The sequence below is a fragment of the Grammomys surdaster genome, unplaced genomic scaffold, assembly GCF_004785775.1.
Source record: "Grammomys surdaster isolate TR1022 unplaced genomic scaffold, NIH_TR_1.0 323, whole genome shotgun sequence".
Lineage (NCBI taxonomy): Eukaryota > Metazoa > Chordata > Mammalia > Rodentia > Muridae > Grammomys > Grammomys surdaster.
In genome coordinates, this window is record NW_021604742.1 from 426183 (window position 1) to 449111 (window position 22929).

Consider the following 22929-nt stretch of genomic DNA (forward strand, 5'->3'; position numbering starts at 1 on the left):
AGCAAGAATCTCCAAACAGCAGAGCATTCATAGTCAATATATTTTTTATTTTTACTTTTTATTAATCATTCTTTTCATTTACATCTCTAATGATATCCTACTTCCTGGTTACCCCTCCACAAACCACCCATGCCAAATCTGCCCCCTCTTCCCTCCTCTTTGCCTCTATGAGTATACTCCCCCACCAACCCAACTTATCTCACCCCACTGCTACAGCATTCCCCTATGATGGGGCATCTAACCTCCACAAGACCAAGGGCTTCCCCTCCCATTGATGTCAGAGAAGGCCATCCTCTGCTACATTTGTATCTGACCAGCTGACCCACCAGGGTCTCTGAGCTAAGTCTGATGGTTGGCTCTAAGCATTCACATCTGCATTGGTCAGATGCTAGCATAACCTTCCAAAGAACAGCCAAACTAGATTTCTGTCAGCAAGTGCCTCTTGGCAACAGTGTAGGGAGTTAGTGTCTGCAGACAGGATGCATCCCCACATGGGGCAGTCCTGACCCTGGTGGGCCAGCTGGTAATAGGACTAGAGGAGGGAGGGGTATTTCAACATCATAGGAAGAACAATATCACCTTGCTGGACCACCTAGTAGTCCCAGTGACTAGACCACCAAGCAAGCAGTGTGCAGGGGGGCTTCTATGACTTCAGATACAAATGTAGCAGAGGATGGCCTTCTCTGACATCAATGGGAGGGGAGGCCCTTGGTCCTGTAGAAGTTTGATGCCCCATCATAGGGGAATGCTGTAGCATTGGGGTGAGATAAGTTGGGCAGGTGGGGGAGTATACTCATAGAGGCAAAGAGGAGGGAAGAGGGGGCAGATTTGGCATGGGGGGGTTGTGGAGGGGTAACCACGAAGTGGGAAATCATCAGACATGTAAATGAAAGTAATTATTAATAAATAAAAGTTTTAAAAGTTTTAAAAGTACTATGGATTCTGCCCAATTTTTTTTTTTGTTTTTTGGTTTTTTTTGGACAGAAATCTCCCTCAAATGTCCCCTCAAATACACCCTTTCGTTCCCTCTGAAATTAACTCCAGAACTATTTGATTAGCCTTAATTGGCTTAGACCCTGACTCTCCCTTCCCACAAGCATCCTTTAATCTCTTGTTAACCTCCTAAAAGGAAACAAAGGGCCCTCATGCTCATGTCCAGAGAATGCTGTTTCCTGAATCATCCAAGCTCTAAATTCTGTCAATGAAGCCTTAAAAGGCATGGCTCTTGCTATATGTGACCCAACAATGCCCATGCAGCTCCTTATCTTCACTTTCTCCCCTACACTTGTGGGAGCCATTTAACAACCTCAGTAGGTGCTGGAATGGTTCCACTCCCAGATGGTTGGCATTTGCCGAATTCTAAATGAGGTAGATGAACTCACTAGTATAATTAAAAGTGGCAGGCACAGAATCCTACAAACTTTAGGAAAGTACCTGACATTCTTCTCACTGCCTGTTTCCTCTCTGATGCTCAATTGCTAATCAAACAGTACTTCCATTTTGCTCTCAGCTTAGTAGGATTCCCAGGACATATAGGCAACATCCTGATGAAATCTGGGTCTCTTTCCTCCCTCTGTTGTGATGACTGCCCCTCAAAATATTTTTAAAAACCCATAATTGGAGTCCTCTTCATATTTACTCATAGAGGGAAGAGGGGGAGCTGTAGCAGTACTCTGCTCAGGATGAAATCCTCATTCTCTGATTCAGAGACCTGCCCCATCACTTGCCCCAATATGAAAAATTCTATGCTATCTGTCTAGCCCTAAAGGAAGACAAGGTGTCCCTTAACATTTTTTTCAGACAGGGTATATGCTGTCAATTTGCTCTGCTGGCTGTCAATATTTTTGTCAAACTAAATGCCAAACCAGATGCTTCCAAACTCTTTCAGGAAAGAGATTATCCATCTACATCTAGCATGTCAGAATTCATAGTCCCCTGACATGCCCAAATCCAAAGGAAATGTCCTCACTGAAAAAAAAATCACCTTAACAGGAACATACATTACCTCCACTGAGCAAGCAGACCACTTTCATAAACGCACGAACACAAAGGGGCTATATGCTTGCTTCCCCAACATCCCCTTGTTCAACTCTAAAGCATGAAAGAAACATGCTCCTCTCATGCATCCCTTATTACTACCCCAGCTCTATAAGTAATGGGCAAAATCCTTGAGGCCTCAAGTCCAATGGCTTATGGCAAATCTATGTCACCCATACATTCCAATTCAGTAGATGAAAAAATATATATTTTTTTACCATAGATACATAGCTACACTTTATGTGGGCCACAGCCCAAAAGAATGAAGTCTCATAAAGGTTAATTCATCATTTCTACCTTTACCATCATTGGCATTATTCCTATGACAAAATTGATAATGAACTTGCCTTCACTATATCTCAATTCAACAAGTTCTGATCACAATGGGAAATTACCCAAAATACCCACAGGGGAAAGAAATAGTAGAAAGAACATATCAAACTCTAAAAGCACTACTTTTAGAAAAAAAGACAAACACCTAACCACCAATGTACAATTGACGATAGTTCTCACTATACTAAACTATTCTCTACAAAAACTCCAAACACCACCCATCTCCCTCCATTGGATACACCAAAATTAATGCTTCCTATTCTAGTATGATGGCATGATCCTTTGGATCTGATTTGGAAGTGATCAGATCCCCCTCACAATGTGGAGGTGTTTTGTTTGTGTTTTCCCACAAGACCAGCCCAAGGGTATCTGGATTTCATGAGAAATTTCTGATACTATCTCACCTACCAATAAGATGGGCTGTCTCTTGCTGGCAGACCAAGGAAAGGGGAGTAGGAAGAGGAGGTAGGGCCCACTTAGTTGAGGGTCATTCACAGTGTAAGCAACCGAGGTTTATGGCCATATTCTAATTGATGGTCTTCTGATTGATCTCTGCTTGAGTGTCTGTTAGCTGAACACACTCTATTGCACATTCCTCCAGCTCTTAGGATGGCTGGATCATTTCTTGTGTGAGGACTGTAGTACAAAGTTTTATTCTTTACAATAGCAGTCTTTTATAGCCTAAATAATAATTCTTGTTGGTTGATAATGGTTTTCCCTGATAATGCCATCTTGAACTGAAATAAGTATGAATCTTGAAGTCTTTCTGTCTTCATTTTCATTGTATAAGCTTTTAGTACTATATTCTTCCTGTTTTCACTTAAATGGTGTTTTATTTGGACAAAGTCTTACATTAAATTTTATATTTTTTCATCCAATTAATTTGACAAAGGATTCTTACCTGATGATTTGTGACACTTCCATAAACATTAACTGCATTAAAATAAAAAATGAAAATATGTATTTCTCCTTTGATTCTTTTTTGATTTTTCTATTAACACTTGTTTTAGTTTAGGCTGCTATAATGCATGGGTTTCATGAATTATTCAATTAATTCTTCTTCATCAATTTTACTGATTTACTTGCTGTTTTCAAATGTTATTGTACTATTTTATCCCTTGTTAATTGCTTTCTTGTGGCCCAGTACTGTATAACTGTATATCAGATCTTTTTCTTCATTTTATCTCTTTGCAGTATAAAATTGTTACTGTTTCTGCTTTCCACAATACTTTCAGTTTCATTATTTTGTTCATTTCTATGTGGCCTGTGTGTGTGTGTGTGTGTGTGTGTGCGTGTGTGTGTGTGTAAAATGCTTTGGTTCTTCTTAAATTCTTGAGTCTTATATTAGATAATTATCATCAAATAGATTCTTTTTCAAATATTTGTGCCTGAAATGTCCATATGTGTCATGTTAGTCTCATTTATATTCTGGGATTTTAACACAATAACTTTGAGCTCCAATATTGACTTCCCACCCTCATATATCATCTGGTCTCTTTCCATTTTTTGTGCAATTATACACTGAATCATACTAAGTTTTCTACTTGTTATCACAGATGACCTTGGGCTAATGGGAAGGAATAATTTCAGTGCTGTTGAAATCTTTCTTATACTTTCATTTGACCCTTTAGCAGACTTGGTTTCCACCAGGTTCAGTCAGTTTATGCTCTAGAATTTCTACTGTGACCCTGGGTTTCTAATTGTTTTTTTGTTTGTTTGTTTGATTGATTGATTTTTATTCAAAGCTTCCATACCCCACTGTCCCTATTTACCCTATTCAGTGTTTTTCTTTTTTGTGCATGATCTAATGAACAGATATTGAATTTCATTTTTGCCCCTTTTTCTAAATAATGAGATGAATACTGTTCTCAGATGATATCCCAAAGCTTAGTTTGTTTATCTGCATGTAGGTAACTGAAGCATGTTTAAACCTGAATCAGCTAATTAAATGATAATAAATATTTTGTTCATTTTTGCAGTCAGAATATCAATCACCCTTAAAGCAGAGAAGCAGAACAGAATAAGTTTCTGTCACATAATGAATTTTTTTCAGTAAGAAGTCAAACAGAAATCCATCCTATATGTCTATCACTGTGATCTCTAGAAAGTGAGAACCAAACTTAGGAAATCAAATTAAGATTTGGACTAGTAACTGCCTGTGGTGTGGCATAAACAAATTGTGGGAAGTAAATTTAAGGGACGATGTCTTCAGAGCGAGGCCAAGGCCATTCTTTTTGGTACCCAGGGCATGTACATATTGAGAATATATAGAAGTGCAATTATGAACTCTATACTGAAATTCAGCTTAACAGTCACTTCATATTTCTAATGAACAAGTAGGAAATATGCAGGAGAGCAATAAAATACATAATAACAAAAACTTCATAGACTCCTGGGTACACATGGGTCTTGACTACATTTTGCAGTTTCTAATTTGAACATTAAAAGACAGGCATGTCACTTGACTTCAATACAGAAAGGGAGTTGCTGACCTCAGGAAGCAGCTGCACTCAGACCTGGAGCTGACTCAGGGATCAGCATGTTCATCAAAGAATAGGCATATGGAACTAAATCTTACACAAATGTCCATTTTACCAACCAATGTCACCCCCTTTTGTAACACAGGAACTGGAAAATTGAGTTGAAGTAAACATCAAAATTTTGTTTGGAAGTATAAAAGAAATAAGCTGATAATTAATGTTTTTCTCAAGGAAAATGATGAAATCTGATGCTACCTTTTCCAACATTAACATTGTAACCTGGGTTGTCTAACACATTTAAAAATAATCTAGGACTTGTCATCTCTTGGCTCCCACTATTTATCATGACATATACCAGGAAGACATGCAAATAGGGCTTCTTTCTACTCTTGAAAAGCAGACCAACCTAACCTTACAGTTAAGGCAAAGACTCTCTTCTCTGCATCCCAAGACTTCTTATTCACTACTCAATATGGAGTTGGAACTGAGCTTAATTTTCATTTTTGCTCTTTTAAAAGGTACTATTTTGGAAGAGCAATAGAAGCTGAATGTGTGAGTTGACATGAATATGAGGAACAATGAGTATATGGGGCAATTTGTTAACCAGTATTTTCTGAACTTTCAGATGTCCAATGTGAAGTACAGCTGGTGGAGACAGGAGGAGATTTGGTGAAACCTGGGAGTTCTCTCAAACTTTCTTGCACAGCCTCAGGATTCACTTTCAGTGATTACTGGATGGACTGGGTTCGACAGACTCCTGGGAAGGCTCTGGAGTGGATTGGAAATATTAATTATGGTGGCAGTACCACAAACTATGCACCATCCATAAAGGGTCGATTCACTATCTCCAGAGACAATTCCAAAAGCACCCTGTACCTGCAGATGAGCAATGTGAGATCTGAGGACACGGCCACTTATTACTGTGCGAGAGACACAATGAATGAACTGCAGTGTGAAACTAGACATAAACCACACTGTCAGGCCACTCTGAACCACCAGGGGGTGCACAGTACATACAGAACTGTGGTTCTGATCATAAACACTTAATAGAACACTCTTCTAAGATGTCTAGGCTGCCTTTCTGCTTAATTTTCCAGAAAGTCTTTATAAATATTTGATTTGGAGGAAACTCATGTGCTCAAAATGTTTCTACTATTTCTCTTGTTCTTACAAAAAATATGATGCATGTTCTCACATGAAGAAAATGCAAAATAACAACTATAAGTTCATAAATGTTTCAGTCTTCATCACTGAAATCACAAAAGGAAGTTCATGAATATCCCTATGTTGTAGTTAGGGTTTCGTTACTTCAGTAAGACACAAAGTATTCAAGACAACTCTTACAAAGTAAAACATTTAATCACTCCTGGCTTGCAGTTTCCACAGTTCACACTATTCTCATCATGATGAAAAGATGGCAACTTGGAGGCAGATATAGTCCTGAAGAAATTTGAGTTCTACATGTTGATATGATGACATCCATTCCTGTTTTCTGCAGGAAGCCAGGAAGGGAGTCTCCTTCTCACTGGTAGGGCTTGAGCTTAGGAAAAGACCAAAACAGCCTACCAATACAGTGATGCACTTCCTCCAAAGAGGCTAAAACTCTCTGAGGAAGGCCACACTTTCTAATAATCCAACTTCCAATGTGCCAAGCATATTCAAACCACTACACTCTGTTTGTTGGTTGGTTGGTTTTTCTCAGATTCAAGACAGAGCCATGGTCAAATTTCTTGATTACAGTAGCACTTAAATTGGTTGGAAAATCCAGAGGGAAATGGGGATAAATGGATAGTAAACCTAAGTAAATCATAAACCTCCACCCTTCTCCCTGGGGACTGTGTACACCACATTTGAGATCTGACCCTCTCTTTTGGATAATTCAGTTTATTACTCTATGACCTTTATTACTGTTTATTATAGGATTATATAAATTTATTTATTCAGTAAATTTGTGTCTACATGGAGAAAGACATTTTCAAACATGGTTTCTTGTCTTCTACAGGACCTGAATTTGGAATTACACCTCTAGAAAGGTATTCAATATATGCATCTGAGAACATGCTCCCCTTCGTGAGATGTGAAATGTACTCACCTAGAAAATCTCTCACACACAATTTGTCATTTTTTCTGAATATATCAGGGATAACATGGAGATCAGGTATCACCTTAACACTGACAAAGCCAGCTCATTTCTTCAAAAGCCACAGAAATTCCAGCTTCATTTTCAAAGGAATTACTTTCACTGTGAACAAAAAGCTGACAATGTCTGCCTTAGTTATTTTCTAGATGAGAGAAAGAACATGAAAGTGGTGCATTAAAAAAAATCTGAGATGTTAGGGGAGAAGGAAAAATGTAATTAAGTTGAATTAAAAGATAAAAAACCAATATTTACATATGTGAAGCACACCAATATGATGAATTCAGTAATTACATTCATGTATCATTTTGAAGTGAAATCATGAGAAAATCCAGTATACATTAGCAACATATTTCTGTATTATCATGAGTGTTTGACAGTTGTTATTTAAAACTTACAAATTGGGAAATGATTAATTTTAGATCAATAACTTCTTAACTTCTGCTTCATTTATGTAGTGTGGAAACATATGGGCAGGCAATTATGCCGATTTTCATAAAATTTTATGGCCCAAATATTAAACATATAGTGAATAAACAATTTTCAAATTTAAAACTGTGTGTACAGTATGTCCTGTATGGCTGGGAATTACTTTTCCTCTATCCCCTCTCTTTCTCTCTGCAGGACCTTGGAATCATGAGAATAATTCCAGACATTCCAGAATTTTCTTCACTTCATACCCTATATAACTCATCTCAGGCGCTTTTATCTTCATGTATCTGGATTTTCTTAATTAGTGCAACCTACTCAGAGCCAACCCTGTTCTCTCACAGGAGAGCATTTTCTTCATCTCAAGACCACATGAAAGTATTTTCATAAATTCTCATTTTCTTTATCTAGTCTTTCTTCTAAAAATAATTCAATTTTTTCGCAATCATTTTTGTTGCAACTTTGATCATTCATATACCATGTGTTTTGATCATATTCACCTGTCATTCCTTGCAGTAAGTCCTAAATTTCCACAATCAGCAAACTTTTCTCAACTTGAAAATGATATACTTTCCTTTCATACCTCATTGAGTGTTAGTAATTCCATAAATTTTGCACCTGGTGGAAGAAGTTATGATATTGCTGTATTTTGTTTGTCAAACACTACACACCAATGTAATATATATATATATATGTATATATATATATATATATATATACATATATATATATATACACACACACACACACACACACATATATATATATACATATATGCTTGTCCAACAAAATGTTTGTATCTGTGCACTGTCTTCAGCATTTTTCATTTCATCTTTCTGACAAGTTATATTAAATATGTGGTGGACATTCCAGTGTGCATTTAATTTTCATTTCCATGATGGAATTTCTTTACATGTCTATGAAAATACACATATGTTTTATAAAAATATGTGTGTAATATGTTTGAAAATTTATTTGAATTTTTCTTTTCTTGTAATTGAGTTGAGTTAATTGCATATCTGTACATAAGCTCATAATCATATTTATGCTGTGCAAATATTTCCAAATACTGATCAGATACCAAGTGTTCAGCCCTGAAATCATATAAATGAAACACTAGACAAAGCAAACTATGTTCTCTCTCTCTCTCTCTCTCTCTCTCTCTCTCTCTCTCTCTCTCTCTCTCCTTCCCTCTCCTTCTCTCATGAAAATAGCTAATAGTAAGGGGGAGACCAGGAATTTGGGAGTTAGACATGAGGGCAGTATGGCATTTCTTTTGTTTTTTTATTTCTTGATTTATTTTAATATAGCTAACATTGCTTTATGGAAATATATCTATGGTGCAGCTCATTGCTATTCTTAGTTTGTTTATTGGTTCTATTTTTGAGAAATGCCTGAATGTCTGATTGTTTCAGTATACAAATTCACGTAATATAGACTATTAAAATGCTCCTGTGGAGACATGATGTCCCAGCAGAGGGAAATGCAAGGGAAATGAGGCTGGAGTGTGTGAGTGGGTGGACACTCTCTCACCTCCCAGGTCTCTGGTACATTCTAGAGAGGGCCCCTCATCTCTTACCTCACAAGGTTGCCCCTTCCTATTCTTTCTGCTGGCCCACAAGGCTTCGCATCTGTCCCCCCAATACCTGATCATGTTTCCGTTTTCCTTTTCCTGCCCCCTCTCATATTCAGGTTCCTCTCTTCATCTGTCCACATGATGCTTTCTTCTACATCCCAAATAGGATTGTGGCATCCTCACTTGGGCCCTTCAGCTTGTTAACCTTTTTGAGTTCTGTGGATTTTATATGGTGTATGCTATACTATTTTGGTTAATATCCACTTCTGACTATCTCAGATAAGCCCACTGTGAATATAGTGCACAAGGGCCCCTGTGGCATGGTGGGGCATCTGTTGGGTATATGCTTAAGAGTTGTGTACCTGAGTCTTCAGGTAGATTTATTTCCAGTTTTCTGAGGAAACTCCAGGTTGATTTCCATAGTGGTTGTACCAGTTTGCAATCCCATAACCAATGGCAGAGTGTTCCTGTTTGTGGACACCCTTTCCAATGTGTGCTGTCACCTGATATGTTGATCTTAGCTGTTCTGATTGGTATACAGTAGAAACTCAGAGTCATTTTAATTTGTATTTCTGTGATCACTAAAGACTTTAAGTGCTGCTCTGCCATTAGATATTCCTCTATTGTGAATTCTTAGTTTAGTTCTATACCACAATTTTTATTGAGTTGTTTGATTTTTTGGAGGTTAATTTCTTGAAGTCTATTTAAATTTTGAATATTAGCCATTTATCTGATGTGGGGCTACTGAAGATTTTTTTCCCAATCTGTAGGTTGCAGATTTGTCCTATTGACTACTATGGCCTTTGCTGTACATAAGCTTTTCAGTTTAATGAGATCTCATATATAAATTCTTGATCTTAGAGCCTGAACCATTGGAGTTATGTTTAGGAAATTTCCCCCTGTGCCAATGAGTTCAAGGCTCTTCCCCATTTTCTCTTCTATTAGATTCAGTGTATCTGCTTTTATGTGGAAGTCTTAGGTCAACATGTATTTGAGCTTTGTGCAAGGTGACAAATATGGAACTATATTCATTTTTCTACATGCAGACTGCCAGTTAGACCACTACCATCTATTGAAGATACTTTTCGTTTTTCCATTGCATATTTTTGGCTTCTTTGTCAAAGATCAAGTGTCTCTAAGTGTGCGATTTTATTTCTGGATCTTGAATTTTATTCCATTGATCAACCTGTTTGTCTCTGTATCAATACCATGAAGTTTTCATCATTATTGCTTAGTAGTATAGCTTAAGGTCAGAGATAGTGAGCCCCTCCAGAAATTCTTTCATTCTTAAGACTTTTGCTATCTTAGTTTTTTTTTCATATCAAACTGAGAATTGTTCTTTCCATGTCTTTGAAGAATTCTGCTGGAATTTTCATGGGGATTACATTGAAGCCATAGACTGCTTTTGGTAAGATGGCCACTTTTACTATGTTAATCCTACCTATCCGTGAGCATGGGTGATCTAGTCATCTCACCTGTTCTTCACCACACCTGACCTTCAAATCCCCATTTCCCTCCCCATCCCCTCTCCTCAAAATCTCCTCCCTCTATCTACCACTTTGACTATTTTATTCCCCTTTCTAATAAAGGTGTAAGCTTCCTCACTTGGGCTTTCCTACTTCTTTAGTTTTCTTAGGTCTATTGACTATAACATGTAACCTTATCTTATGGTTAATATCCACTTATAAGTGAGTAAATACCAAGCATAACATTTGGGGTCTGGGCTACCACACTCAGGACAATAATTTCTAATTCCATCTTTTTGCCTGCAAAATTCATGATGCCCTTGTTTTTAATACATGAGAAGTACTCCATTGTTTAAATGAATCACATTTTACATATTCAGTCTTCAGTTGAGGTGCAAATAGATTGCTTCAAATTTCTGGCTATTATGAATAAAGTTCTATGAACATAGTTGAGCATGTATCTTTATTGTGTGGCGGAGCATTGCTTGGATATATGTCCAGGAGCAGTACAGCTGGGTTTTCAGGCCTAACATTTCCCAATTTTCAGAGAAATCATGTGATTAATTTCTAGAATGGTTGCAAAATGTTGCTCACCTCCCAGAAATGTATGACCATTCCCTGTCTCCACATCCTCATCAGCATGTGCTGTTAATTGAGTGTTTGACCTTAGCCACTCTGATTGGAGCAAGATAGAATGTAAGTGTCATTTTCATTTTCATTTCCCTGATGACTAAAGACTGAACATTTCTTTAAGAGCTTTTTTCCACTCAAGATTCTTCTGGTGATATTTCTCTGCTTAGTTTTGTATCTCAATTTTATTGGCTTATTTGGTTTTTTGGTCTAACTTCTTGAGTTATTTACAAATTTTGGGTATCAGATTCTGTCATATACAGGGTTGGTGAAGATCTTTATTCAATATTTAGGTTGCCATTTTGCCCTATTGACAGTGACCTTTGTCTTACAGAAGCTTTACTATTTCACAAGGTCTCATTTATTAAGTGTTTAACTTAGTACCTGAGCAATTGGTGCCCTGTTCAGGATGTTGTCTTCTGTAAGAATGAGTTTGAGGATATTACCCACAGCACTGAATATGTATATTGAATGTGCTATGATAGCAATTTTTACTATGCTAAATTTACTGATCAGTGAGCATGAAAGAGCTTTCCATCTTCAGATATCTTGTTAAAATTTTTTCATTAGAGACTTCAAGTCCTTGTCATATAGGTCTTTAAGTTACATAAACAGTTGTGCACAAAGATATTTTAAATCTAAGTGACTATCGTGAAGGGTGTTATTTCCCTGACTTCTTTCTCAATCAGTTTAGTATTTCTATAACTGAATTTTTAGGTAAATTTATATCCAGTTACTTTGTTGAATCTGAAGAATAGAATAATAACCTTAAATCTTATGAAGATGATAAAGTCCAATAAAGAGAATATGAATAAATCCCTTGAGCTGATACAGGAAAATACAATAAAAAAATTAGAGGCCTTCAAAAAGGAAACAAATAAGTATAAAGGAATAATGAAAAAGACAATCAAACAGGTAAAGGAAGTGAATAAATCTTTCAAGTTCTCAAAATAGAAATATAATCAATAAAATACCACAAAATGGGACATTTCTGGAGATGGAAAACCTAAGAAAGAGAAAAGGAACTATAGACACAAGCATCACCAACCGAACACAAGAGATGGAAGAGAGAATCTCTAACGCCTTCAACATGAGTGTACCAGGAGCAAACAATCATTGATCGTGAATATGTCTCAACCTCAATTTTCTCAATTGGTTGATAAAAAGGACAGGCTAATAGAATGGATGTGTAAAGGGTATCCATCATTATGCACATATAAGAAAGATACCTCAGAAACAAAGATAAACAGTACTTCGGAGTAAAGGGTTTTTTGTTGTTGTTGTTGTTGTTGTTCATTTGTTTTGTTTTTTTTTGTTGTTGTTTTTTGTCTTAGTGGTACAAAACTAAAACTAGGAAACTGTTCTCTTACCAGGAGAAATTTGTCACTGGTCAGTGACAATAAAAATACAGTTGTGGAAGAATGTCAGTGGGGACATTTTGCTAGGAAGTAGAAGTGAGTTCATACCAAGATGTACTCCTGTGATCTCTACACTCCTCAAGTTTTCTTATTCCATACTAAAATTGTACAAACTCAAAGACAATGATGCCTACATTGCAATAAGTAAAAGGACACACAATTTACCTTCACCATGTATTAAGACAAGGGAAACACCCTGCATGGATATGCATGTCAAAAAACATCCAAGAATGAGTTCCTCCTGCCATAGAATTATGTGACCAATGAGAGCACTGACATGTATTACTTTGCAAGAAGACATGGTAAGTGAACTTCATTGTGAGCCCAGAAACAGAGATTCCATTTGAGAAGCTCAGGAATACTAGAAGGCATGGAGCATGTAACAAGCCCGGGAGTGCTACTTCAGAGCAAGGAAAGAAAAACAGCTGTTTTTGTTTGTTTATTTGTTTGTTTGCTTTTGTTATTCATTTTTGTTTTATTCAGACTGTGCTTCTCATCCTACTAATAACATCCATCCTTGGGGGTCGTATCTCTCTCTGATCATGAAATAGTGTGCTTTGGTAAACTTCATTATGTTTATTTTCCACTATGCTTCTTAAGATTATTTCTTTGATTGTGAACTAAAATATCACCATCTGAGCCACATCTCTGGTTTTTGGTATATATAAATATATACCTATATATGCATATATATGTTAATGAAAACAGCCTTTTAAATGTCAGCTGCCCTTGCCATGGCCGTATTTGTCACACTAAAATTTTAATGCCATATTTGATTGCTCAAATCCTTGCCCCTTAGAGACATATGCATGTTGGAGCACATTCTAGACTGCTTACACAAAGCATTTGCTGTGATGCCTAGGACATGAGACAGAGAGTTATATAAGAATCCATGCATCATGACAACTTTATTTCCACCCTACAATACACAGTAAGGGATTTCCTGGTGTCAGGTGTGTATGGCTGATGTACAAGTTCTTGGTGGTCAGTGGTTACTGCCTCTAAAATAAGAAATATTTTGTGCAAGCAGATATATCATTTTGTATTAGAATTTTAAAGGAACATATTTAATAAATACCTTAAGGTTCATGGTGATAACTACTATTTTTAAAACTGCAAGAACGGACCTCACATAATTCCAAAGCTTCTGCAAGGCAAAGGACATTGTCATAGGGCAAAATTGCCACCAACAGATTGGGAAAAGATCTTTTCCAACCCTGCATCAGATAGAAGGCTAATTTCTAATATATAAAAAGAACTCAAGAAGCTAGACTCCAGAGAATAAAATAACTCAGCTAAAAATTGAGGTACAGAGCTAAAGAAAGAATTCTCAACTGAGGAATACCAAATTGCCCCGAAGCACACACTAGAGCCCAAAACAAGAAAATATCATCTTGAGTGGAGTAATCTAGAAAAAAAAGGACATGCATGTTATATACTCAATTAAAGTGAACATTAGCTATAAATTACAGGATGACAATGCTGGGATTCAAAGACCCAAGGAAGCCAAACAACAATGATAGCCCAAGAGAGGATGCTTGAATCTTGCTCAGAGTTGGAAATAACATAGACATCAAAGGTTCATTCAATTTACATTTACATGACAACTCAGTCCCACTCTCCAAGGCTCATTTATAGCCTTTGTTCACATGGAATAAATGGTATGTACACATGCTGTTTTACTGAATATCATCTAAGAGAACTGTTTCATTGAGTACTGTCTAAAAGAGCTATAACACTAAGATCCTTGGAGGATTTTCTTCTCTCCCCTTTCCACCACAGCTCTCACACCCAACCAGATAGGGAGACTCCTTTTCATTCTTTCAGCCTGGTTTGCAGCTAAGCATGGATACCCTAAAGAAGTAAACAAAACACAAAGAACCACAGCTGGAGCCCAACATGTATATCAGAAAATCTCTGAGTTTGAGGCCAGCTTATTTGCCAGAGTGTATTCAAAGAAACCCAGAGATATACCGAGTAACTTTTCCATAAATAAATAAATAAATAAATAAATAAATAAATAAATAAATGCACAAGAAGTTGATATCAGAAAGATAGTCCATTTGCTGCTATAGAATTGACCTAGGTGTTCCTAATTCTGTGCAAAAACATTTGGAAGCATGAACTAAAAACTGTAAATTTGGGATAGAAATTGCTTGAATACTCTAATCAAAGATAGTGGTTGGAAACTAGAGGACCAGAAAACAATTAAGAAATGAAGAGAAATTTTTTTTCTTCCTCTTTCTAAGTTAGATTCAAGCATCCCTGCTTGGACCTTCCTTCTTAATTAGCTTCTTTGAGCCTGTGAGATATATCATGGATATGCTATCCTTTATGGCTAATATCCGCTTATCAGTGACTACATACCAGGCATGTCCTTTTGTGTCTGAGTTACCTCAATCAGTATGATCTTTTCTAATTCCATCCACAAGTGGCAGAGGAAGAAAGGGAATTGGGTGGGAGAGGGGATTGAGAGGCATATAGGATCAGGTGTGGGGAGAGACAGGGCTAGGATAAAGAATGGAAATCTACAGCTATCAGAGATACAAGTTTTGGGGAAATCTCTAGGAACTTCCAGAGATCTGGGATGGGGGAGTCTCCCAGAAGTCAATACAGGTGACTTTATCATAAACACATAGCAGCATGGATATTGAACCTGAAGAGGCCACCCTCTACAGCCAGATATCCCTTCCAGTAGAGGGATAATAACAGCAACCCATCCAAAAAACTTTTGACACAAAATATTTCCTTTCTAAAGCAATGCAGGAACAAAGGTGGATCAGACCTGAGAGAATGAAAGTTAGCCAATAATTTGCCTAACTTCAGATACATCCCTTTGGATAGCATCAATCCCTGACACAATTAGTAATATTCTGTCGTCCAAACTTTGGAGACTTTTTTTTTTGTATTTTGGTAGTTTGTTTGTTTGTTTGTTAGCTTCAAGGGCATGGTTTTCTTTTTTTGGTTTTAAGAGTTTTGTTGTAGTATTTATTGTTTTGTGTTCTTTTTTTTTTTTTGAGAAAATACACCATAAAGTTGGATGTATAACAGATAGGGAGGGGATCTGGGAGGAACTTGGGAAGCGCATGATCAAAATATAAAGTTAAACTTGTTTTATATGAAAATATGATAGAATTAAAAACAATAGATAATGTTGGAAGAAATCAGGACATGGCAATAATTGAAACGGATATGGAAAAAGAAGAACACTTACCTCTTGCTGGTAAAAGTTCACAGGGGCAACCATCATGGAACTCAGTATGGAAGTGCCTCAAAAAGCTGGAAATACGTATACTGTGTAATCTAGGTATACTACACTTGGGCATATACCAAAAAGACTATATGTCGTACCATAGAGACACTTGTTCCTCTATAGTCATTTCTGTGCTATTCATATAGGCAGAAAATAGGAACAGCATATATGTTTATCAACTGATCAATAAACAATGAACTCATGTATATTTATACAGTTTAATATTTATCCAGCTATTATATTTGGCAATCTTATTTACAAAACATTGCCTGACAGATTTGCAATACTTTCCATGTACTTAGTATATATTATCTTTACCCAGGAGTCCAACACGGTTTGAGAGATCATTGTAACATGATATCTCAGAACAAAAGCACTTGTGCTTACAGGGCTATAAAGTAAAATTCTACTCTTGGATTGAGGGAAGTGAATGCATCCACCATGTGCCTAAGTTGAGTGTTATAAAATTTATTATTCTGCCAATAATGAGGGGTTTTCCAAAAGTGATCTCTAAGATGAGTTGAGTTTAGATCCAGGAATCACACATGAAAAACAAGAGCAAAAGCTGAGATTTCTATGTGAGGATCACATATTTGATGTGCATTGTCCTCTGGGGAATGGAACACTGCACACAGATTGCCCGTTTATCCTCCCAAAGGCTTAAAATGGTTGAAGTGAAGCAAGAGAGAAACAACAGTTTATTTGGTCTTGGACCAATCTGGTGCAGACATTTTGGTTCCCTAGATTCTGAGAGTACAGTGAAGTCTGTACATAATAAGTTTAACAAATTGTCAGGGGACATGCATCACTTCCAAGGACAGGAAAAATGAAGAGAAATCAGTAGCAGTGCTGGAATCAGCCCTGGGGTCAGGGGCAAGATTCAGAGCCTGAGCAGGTCAGGGACGATTGGGCTGAGTATAGAGATTGCAGAAGGGACTTGGAGGAATAGCTGGCTCCTGAATGGTATCTGCCTTTTACTAATAAGGAAACTTCATAGTCCTTATTATAAGGTAATGCTTTTTTCTGTAGAAAGGAATCTTCACAACACAGTGGCACCACTAAATGTTAGTCTGATCTAATTTATCCTTAAATCTGTGTGTCATCCAAACTTGTAGATCAGAAGAAATACAAGATTCAGTGGCCTGTGTCTGGAAAAGCTATCATTGGTGGGAAGGGTGGATTCTCAGAAACTAATCCAAGAAAAGGAGGGGAGGAAAATTGAACTTGGAAGCATCTTTCTGCCTTTGATATGGTTCTTTGCAAAGTCCTCATGAGAAATGACCTGGGAAAGATTTTAGATTTCCCGAAGTACTTTCTATCAGAATAAACCACAGTTAAAACATTTAATTCTGGGTTTTGTTTATGTGATGTTCAGCATATTTTCAACTCTTAACATTTATAAGACATCAAAAGGAAACATGTCTCACTGGATACAGAAGGACAAAGGGCAGCCTGAACTCAGTCTTTCTCTGAGTATTTGAAAAGAATGTTCCACATGCAAATTAATCTTCAAGCTCTAGATTTAAATGCCACTCTTTCCTGTGGTAGCTCAGAAGTCTCTGCCCAGACAAGGCTGGCTTCTCTGGGGAACCAAGTGTTAATATCTAGAAGATGAGACTACTAGGGTTTCTCCTGTGTTTGGCAGCATCTCTGAAAAGTGAGTGTCACTAATTGAGTCCCTTAAGTCACACATGTGTTCTTTGGGGGCTTGTGACTCCAGGTTACTGACAGACAACAACCCTGTTTTTAGGCATTTGTCTCAGATTCATCTCAATGAGTCAGGACCTGCTGTCACCAATCCATCACAGTCACTGACCCTCACCTGCACAGTCTCTGGATTCTCCATCTCTCTCCATCTCAAGTAGTGGTTATTGCTGGAATTGGATCCGTCAGCCCCCAGGAAAGGGGTTAGAGTGGATGGGGTGCATACGTTATGATGGTTACACTTTCTACAGTCCATCCTTCAAAAGCCGCATTACCCTCTCCAGAAACACATCACTGAACAAATTCTCTATCCAGTTGAGCTCTGTGACAGCTGAGGACACAGCCATGTATTACTGTGCCAGGGGAAACCACAGTGAGGGAGCTTCAGTGTGAACCCAGACATAAACTTCCTGCAGCAGTCCTGAGGACCAGTAGTGAACTAACAGGATCCACTAAGTATAGGTTCCCCTCCATGAACAGTCACAGAGAGAGGATTAACACTCTGAAGCTATTGTTTTATATCCTGGTATCTCAGCCCCTCACACTTCCATAAAAAGTTCTACAGGCTTTCCTTTTGTCTTAAAACTTAAAATATCACTATATTGATGTCAAATATGGCTGATTTCTGACATCAGATTAAATGTCACAGGGATAATTGATTGAGTCTTTGTTTCTAAAAAGATTTATTATACTATTACTTGTCAAGTTATAAACATGCTCTTTATCCAATGTTTGAAGACAGCTTTCATTGTCATGATTAAGAAAAGGGTTGTACTAATGGGAACTAATTTTAGAAATTATCAAGAGTGCCAAATATTTGTCAATGATACTAGCCCCTCAACAGTTCACTCTGTGATCATAAATGTCACTGGGAAGGAGGATTAAAAAAATTACACAAAGCACAAACCTGATTGTAATCTGTAGATATGAATGTGCTTGGAATGAATTTCTGGAACATGCATGTTATATAAGCAACCACTCAGTGACGTATTTAAAATCTCTCTGTGTCTCTGTCTCTGTCTCTATTTCTCTCTCTCTCTCTCTCTCTCTCTCTCTCTCTCTCTATTTGTCTCTATCACTCACTCATTCACTCATATACACACAGACTCACACACACACACACACACATACACATGCACACACCAACACACACACAGACACACACACACACAAGCACATATTCCACAGGACAGAAGTATACATTCTTCTTTAATCAGCTGTATCTGCTTTTTTAAGGATGGTAGAGACATGTCATATCCTAAAAAATGATAGTATGCTCTTGACAATATGAAAGATACAGAGGAAGGCTGACAAGGTCATTATGTCTGTGGAACATGAACATCAGGTTGATTTCAGGCATTATAGCCCTGAAGAAAATCTATGACCAGATCTTACATTTCTCATATCATGCTCTGAATTGATTCAAACCCATCAGATTGCATGCAGCACATGGACACATGAAAAATAAGCCTTGTTCGACTCCCTGAGTGTCTGGTATTTGACACAGGATACCTAAAGATCATATAATTAGACACTAGGTTCTTGTTTGCACAGTTAATCAGACTTGTCAGCCATATGTGTTGAAGTTGCAATCCAGTCAAGGATGAGTAACAGTTTATGACTAATGAAACCTAAATTTGACAAAAATTTAGTTTTAAAAAAATTAAGTTGAGACACTTAAAATATATTCAAAAATAGTTTTCTGTGACATTGATCCTTTAAATTAATGCAAAGGATGGGACACTGAAGTAGTGAAATTTCTAATAGCTGAAGGCCTCTGTCTCTCAGTAATGGTTCATGGAGAACAAAATTTGCATTGATACCTATAACTCCTACATTTAAGACTTCTTTAAGTAATGACTTCCTTGTTTTAAATTTCTCATCTCTTTTCTTCCCGCCATATATGACTTGTTGATGCCTCTGTAATACAAGTTAGCAGATATGATTAAAATTATACTTTGTGCAATTTGTTACTTTTTATATCAGTGTTACATCTGAAAAACTAGAGGGTTCTTCCAATACTATATCTGTCAATTTTTTCTTTGTTTCCTTGATTTGTATTTGGAAATAATCTGATCTCACTTCTGACTAAGGCTGGATATTTGAGTTGCTTGACACTAAGACTCAAAACTTCCATTTGATTATGCTCAAACTCTTTTTGCTTGGTTATATTATTATTTAGAAATTTAAATTTTAATGTAATTTATATCACCTTATACAATGTTGTATTGTGTATGATGAGATTTTTATGTGATTGGATTATATTAACAATAGGTCTTAGATGTCACAGCTATCAGACACATAAGTCAGCAATTTTTAATTTTGATATCTGTCTTGAGTCTATGTGACCACAATTCATGCCTCTTTTCTATTGTATTGGTCTGGGATGTTAGGGATGCTTCACCTACATGTGGAATATCTTGTGGAATTGCCCTTATGTGACTGATGGCCAAAAATCTATTGGGGGGGGGCTGTGACTATGCGACAAGGTCCTGGTGCCTGGAAGCAGGCAAAGCTCCTACCATTCCTTCAGGGTCTCTGAGGCTATAAAGCCCTTAGCTCAACCAAGGACCAGATTACCCCTCATGGTCCACTGCCCCACATGTCATAATTAAAATAAATATTCATTTGCTTCCTAAAATAAACATATATTTTCATATTTATATCATTTAGAATTTATACATGTACTACAAGAATATAATGTTTTTCTATTCTTTCTGATTCCCTTTCTACCCACTCATCAAGATTTCCTCCTAATTGCAGGTGTGTTTCTTTCTTCTGTTTTTTTTTTTTTTAAAGAACGGCTGAATTTACTCTATGCTGCCAGTGTATACCTGGACATAGAACTATGTAGTGGAGGTTTTTGATACTGCTAAGAAGAATAGAGTCAATAATCTTTAAGTATGTGGGCACTGACAAGCTAGCCCCATCCCTAGAAAATACTGACTCTTGTCAGTGCCAACATCCCTAAAGAATACCAACTCTTCTCAACATTATCAAAAACCAATAGTTATTCGATGATAGGACTTCATGCCTACCACCTTAAACACTGTGATGCAATACTGTCTGGCTTAACTTTTTCGAGGTCTGTGCTTACTGTCAAAACCACTGTAGGTTCATATGTACAACTTTTCTGTTGCATACAGAAAACATTGTTTTTGTATAGTTTTCCACTGTCTTTAGTTCGTCTAATCTTTCTTTGCCCTCTTCCAGGCTGATACCTAAGCCTCTGGGGAGGCTAATTTTGAATAATCACCATACAGAAGTACTGTGAAAATCAGTGGTCCCTAAAAATATGTGTGCAGTGATTTGTATTGTGCATTCAAAGGACAAACATGTTTTATTTTTCTTGTTGGCTTAACCAGCTATCTCTGGCTTTTCTATCATGAGCTTATACCTTCTGTTTCTAGATTTCCCAAGCTCCAAAAGATGGGATACACTGCTGGGAAATGAAGACATTATGGAGTCAAGGAACAAAACCCATGCTTTGTCAGGTTCATCTCCACCTCCAGAAACTCAGACAATGTCAAGTTCTCCCTGAGTTTTACATCTTTAATGGTACAGGTGGCTGCTGTATATTATAGTAGGAGACACAGTGCAGAGATATCAGTAATGCCAAAAAGAACCCCCACACACACACACACTTCTGTTCTTAGATTCAGCAAGGCAACTTAGGACTGCTCTTGATTTTTGGCTCTGTTATAGCATAATATTGTCTTAGTCCGATATTTTCTGTCAATGTGTACTAGTACTTGCTTTGTTTCGTTACTAACTGAGAAAACACATGAATAGGCTCTACAAAGGTAGAATTTCACTTTGAGATTACAGATATGATTCTACCATTGATAGCATGGTAACAGTTGATAAATTGCTATCACACAGTAGGATTCTGTAATTTAAACACTGCTTTGACACAGATCAGTGTAAAAGTTCCCAATGACTAGAAAACCCATCTGACCTGGATCCTCTTACACCTTGGAGTACCTTAGAGTAAGAGCTGATTGAGGTGTTTGTGTTGTACTCCTATCCTTCAGCATTACACTTCCTTGTCTTCTGGCCTTTTCACAGTAGATCAATTGAAACCTAGGAAAGGTCTCCTCATTAGGTAAAGGTAGACTGATATTTTTATTCTCCTGAGTTCACTGTCTTTCCAATGTTCTCTGTGCAATATACACACTGTCAACACTATTATGCACTTCAAATATAAACCACAAAGTAATAATTAAAAGCATGATGGACTCCTTTATCTGTGAATTTATCGGGATGGTCAACAGAAAGACTAAGCATGGTATGAGGATTCGGTTATCATTAGATTTGAACTGTACAGGCCAATGTAAGTATCATAGGGTGACTTCAATTGGAACTGGTTTGATTTTTCAAGGAAAACTAAAGTTCTGTCCTTCATAAAATTAAATGTTATATCTACCCTTACATATCACAGTAACACAAAACTCATAGGACATTTTTGAGCTATAAGATATGGATAAAACACTTTAATACTCTCTACAAATTAGTGTGCAACAACCCCTAAGTGGGCATGTGATTAATTAAATGGAGATTATATATTATTAGGTAAACAAAGAAGGACACTCTACTACTGTATACTATGATTTACAAATGACATCAAGATTGTATAATCAATAGCTTTGCTAAATTCTTGTTGAACTGAAACAGCATAAAAAAAAAAAGATAAATCAGTCATGCAGAACCTGAGGAGCAGGTGCAGAGTGGAGTCAGCCAGTGTATTTCCTGAATCTATACATAATTTATTCTTTTCATTTAACCTCATACTAGTCTTAGGATACCATGTGCTATGTCAGAACCCTTGTATTGAAGGGCACAAGATCTGACAAAGGTAATTGCAGTTATTTCCTACTATGTATTGGAAGTTACAGAAAGAGAAATGACACAATTCAAAGCCCCTCTCAATCACAATGAAGACAGTTCATGTCATAGTAGAATAAAATACTCAAATAGGAAAGTAGGACATTAAGGAACTTTCTCATAAAAACACAGTCCCAAGGCTTATCATGCTGTGTCCCTCCCAAAATCATTAAAATTATCATGTTTGTGTGTAATGTTTGTTAGATGTCTGTGAGTCCTTTGTCATTTACATTCTATTAAAATTCCATGTTTCTGATCTTTAGATTGTAGCATGATTACTTTTAAATTTATAACTAATATCCACTTATAAATGAATACATATCTTTCAGGGTCTGGGTTACCTGATTTAAGATAATTTTTCAAGTTCTATATGTTTGGTTTCTGTTCTTGTTGTTTTGTTTGCAAATTTCATGATGCATTTAACAGTTAAATAATGCTCTATTGTGTAAATTTACCATATTTCCTTACCCATCTTTTAGTTGAGGGACATTTTGCTTGTTTCCAATTTCTAGCTATTGTTGATAAAGCTGATATGAATATAGTTGAGCAAGTATCCTTGTGGTAGAAGGGAGGCTCTTTGGG

At 36.9% G+C, this 22929-nt stretch overlaps 1 gene segment (V, D, J or C); it reads left to right on the forward strand.

The window, feature by feature from the left end:
- The first annotated feature begins 5283 nt into the window (after positions 1 to 5283).
- LOC114629970 lies at positions 5284 to 5897 on the forward strand. The segment is given in 2 exon segments: positions 5284 to 5368; positions 5476 to 5897. Coding segments are annotated over 2 exon segments (468 nt in total).
- Positions 5898 to 22929: the final 17032 nt, after the last annotated feature.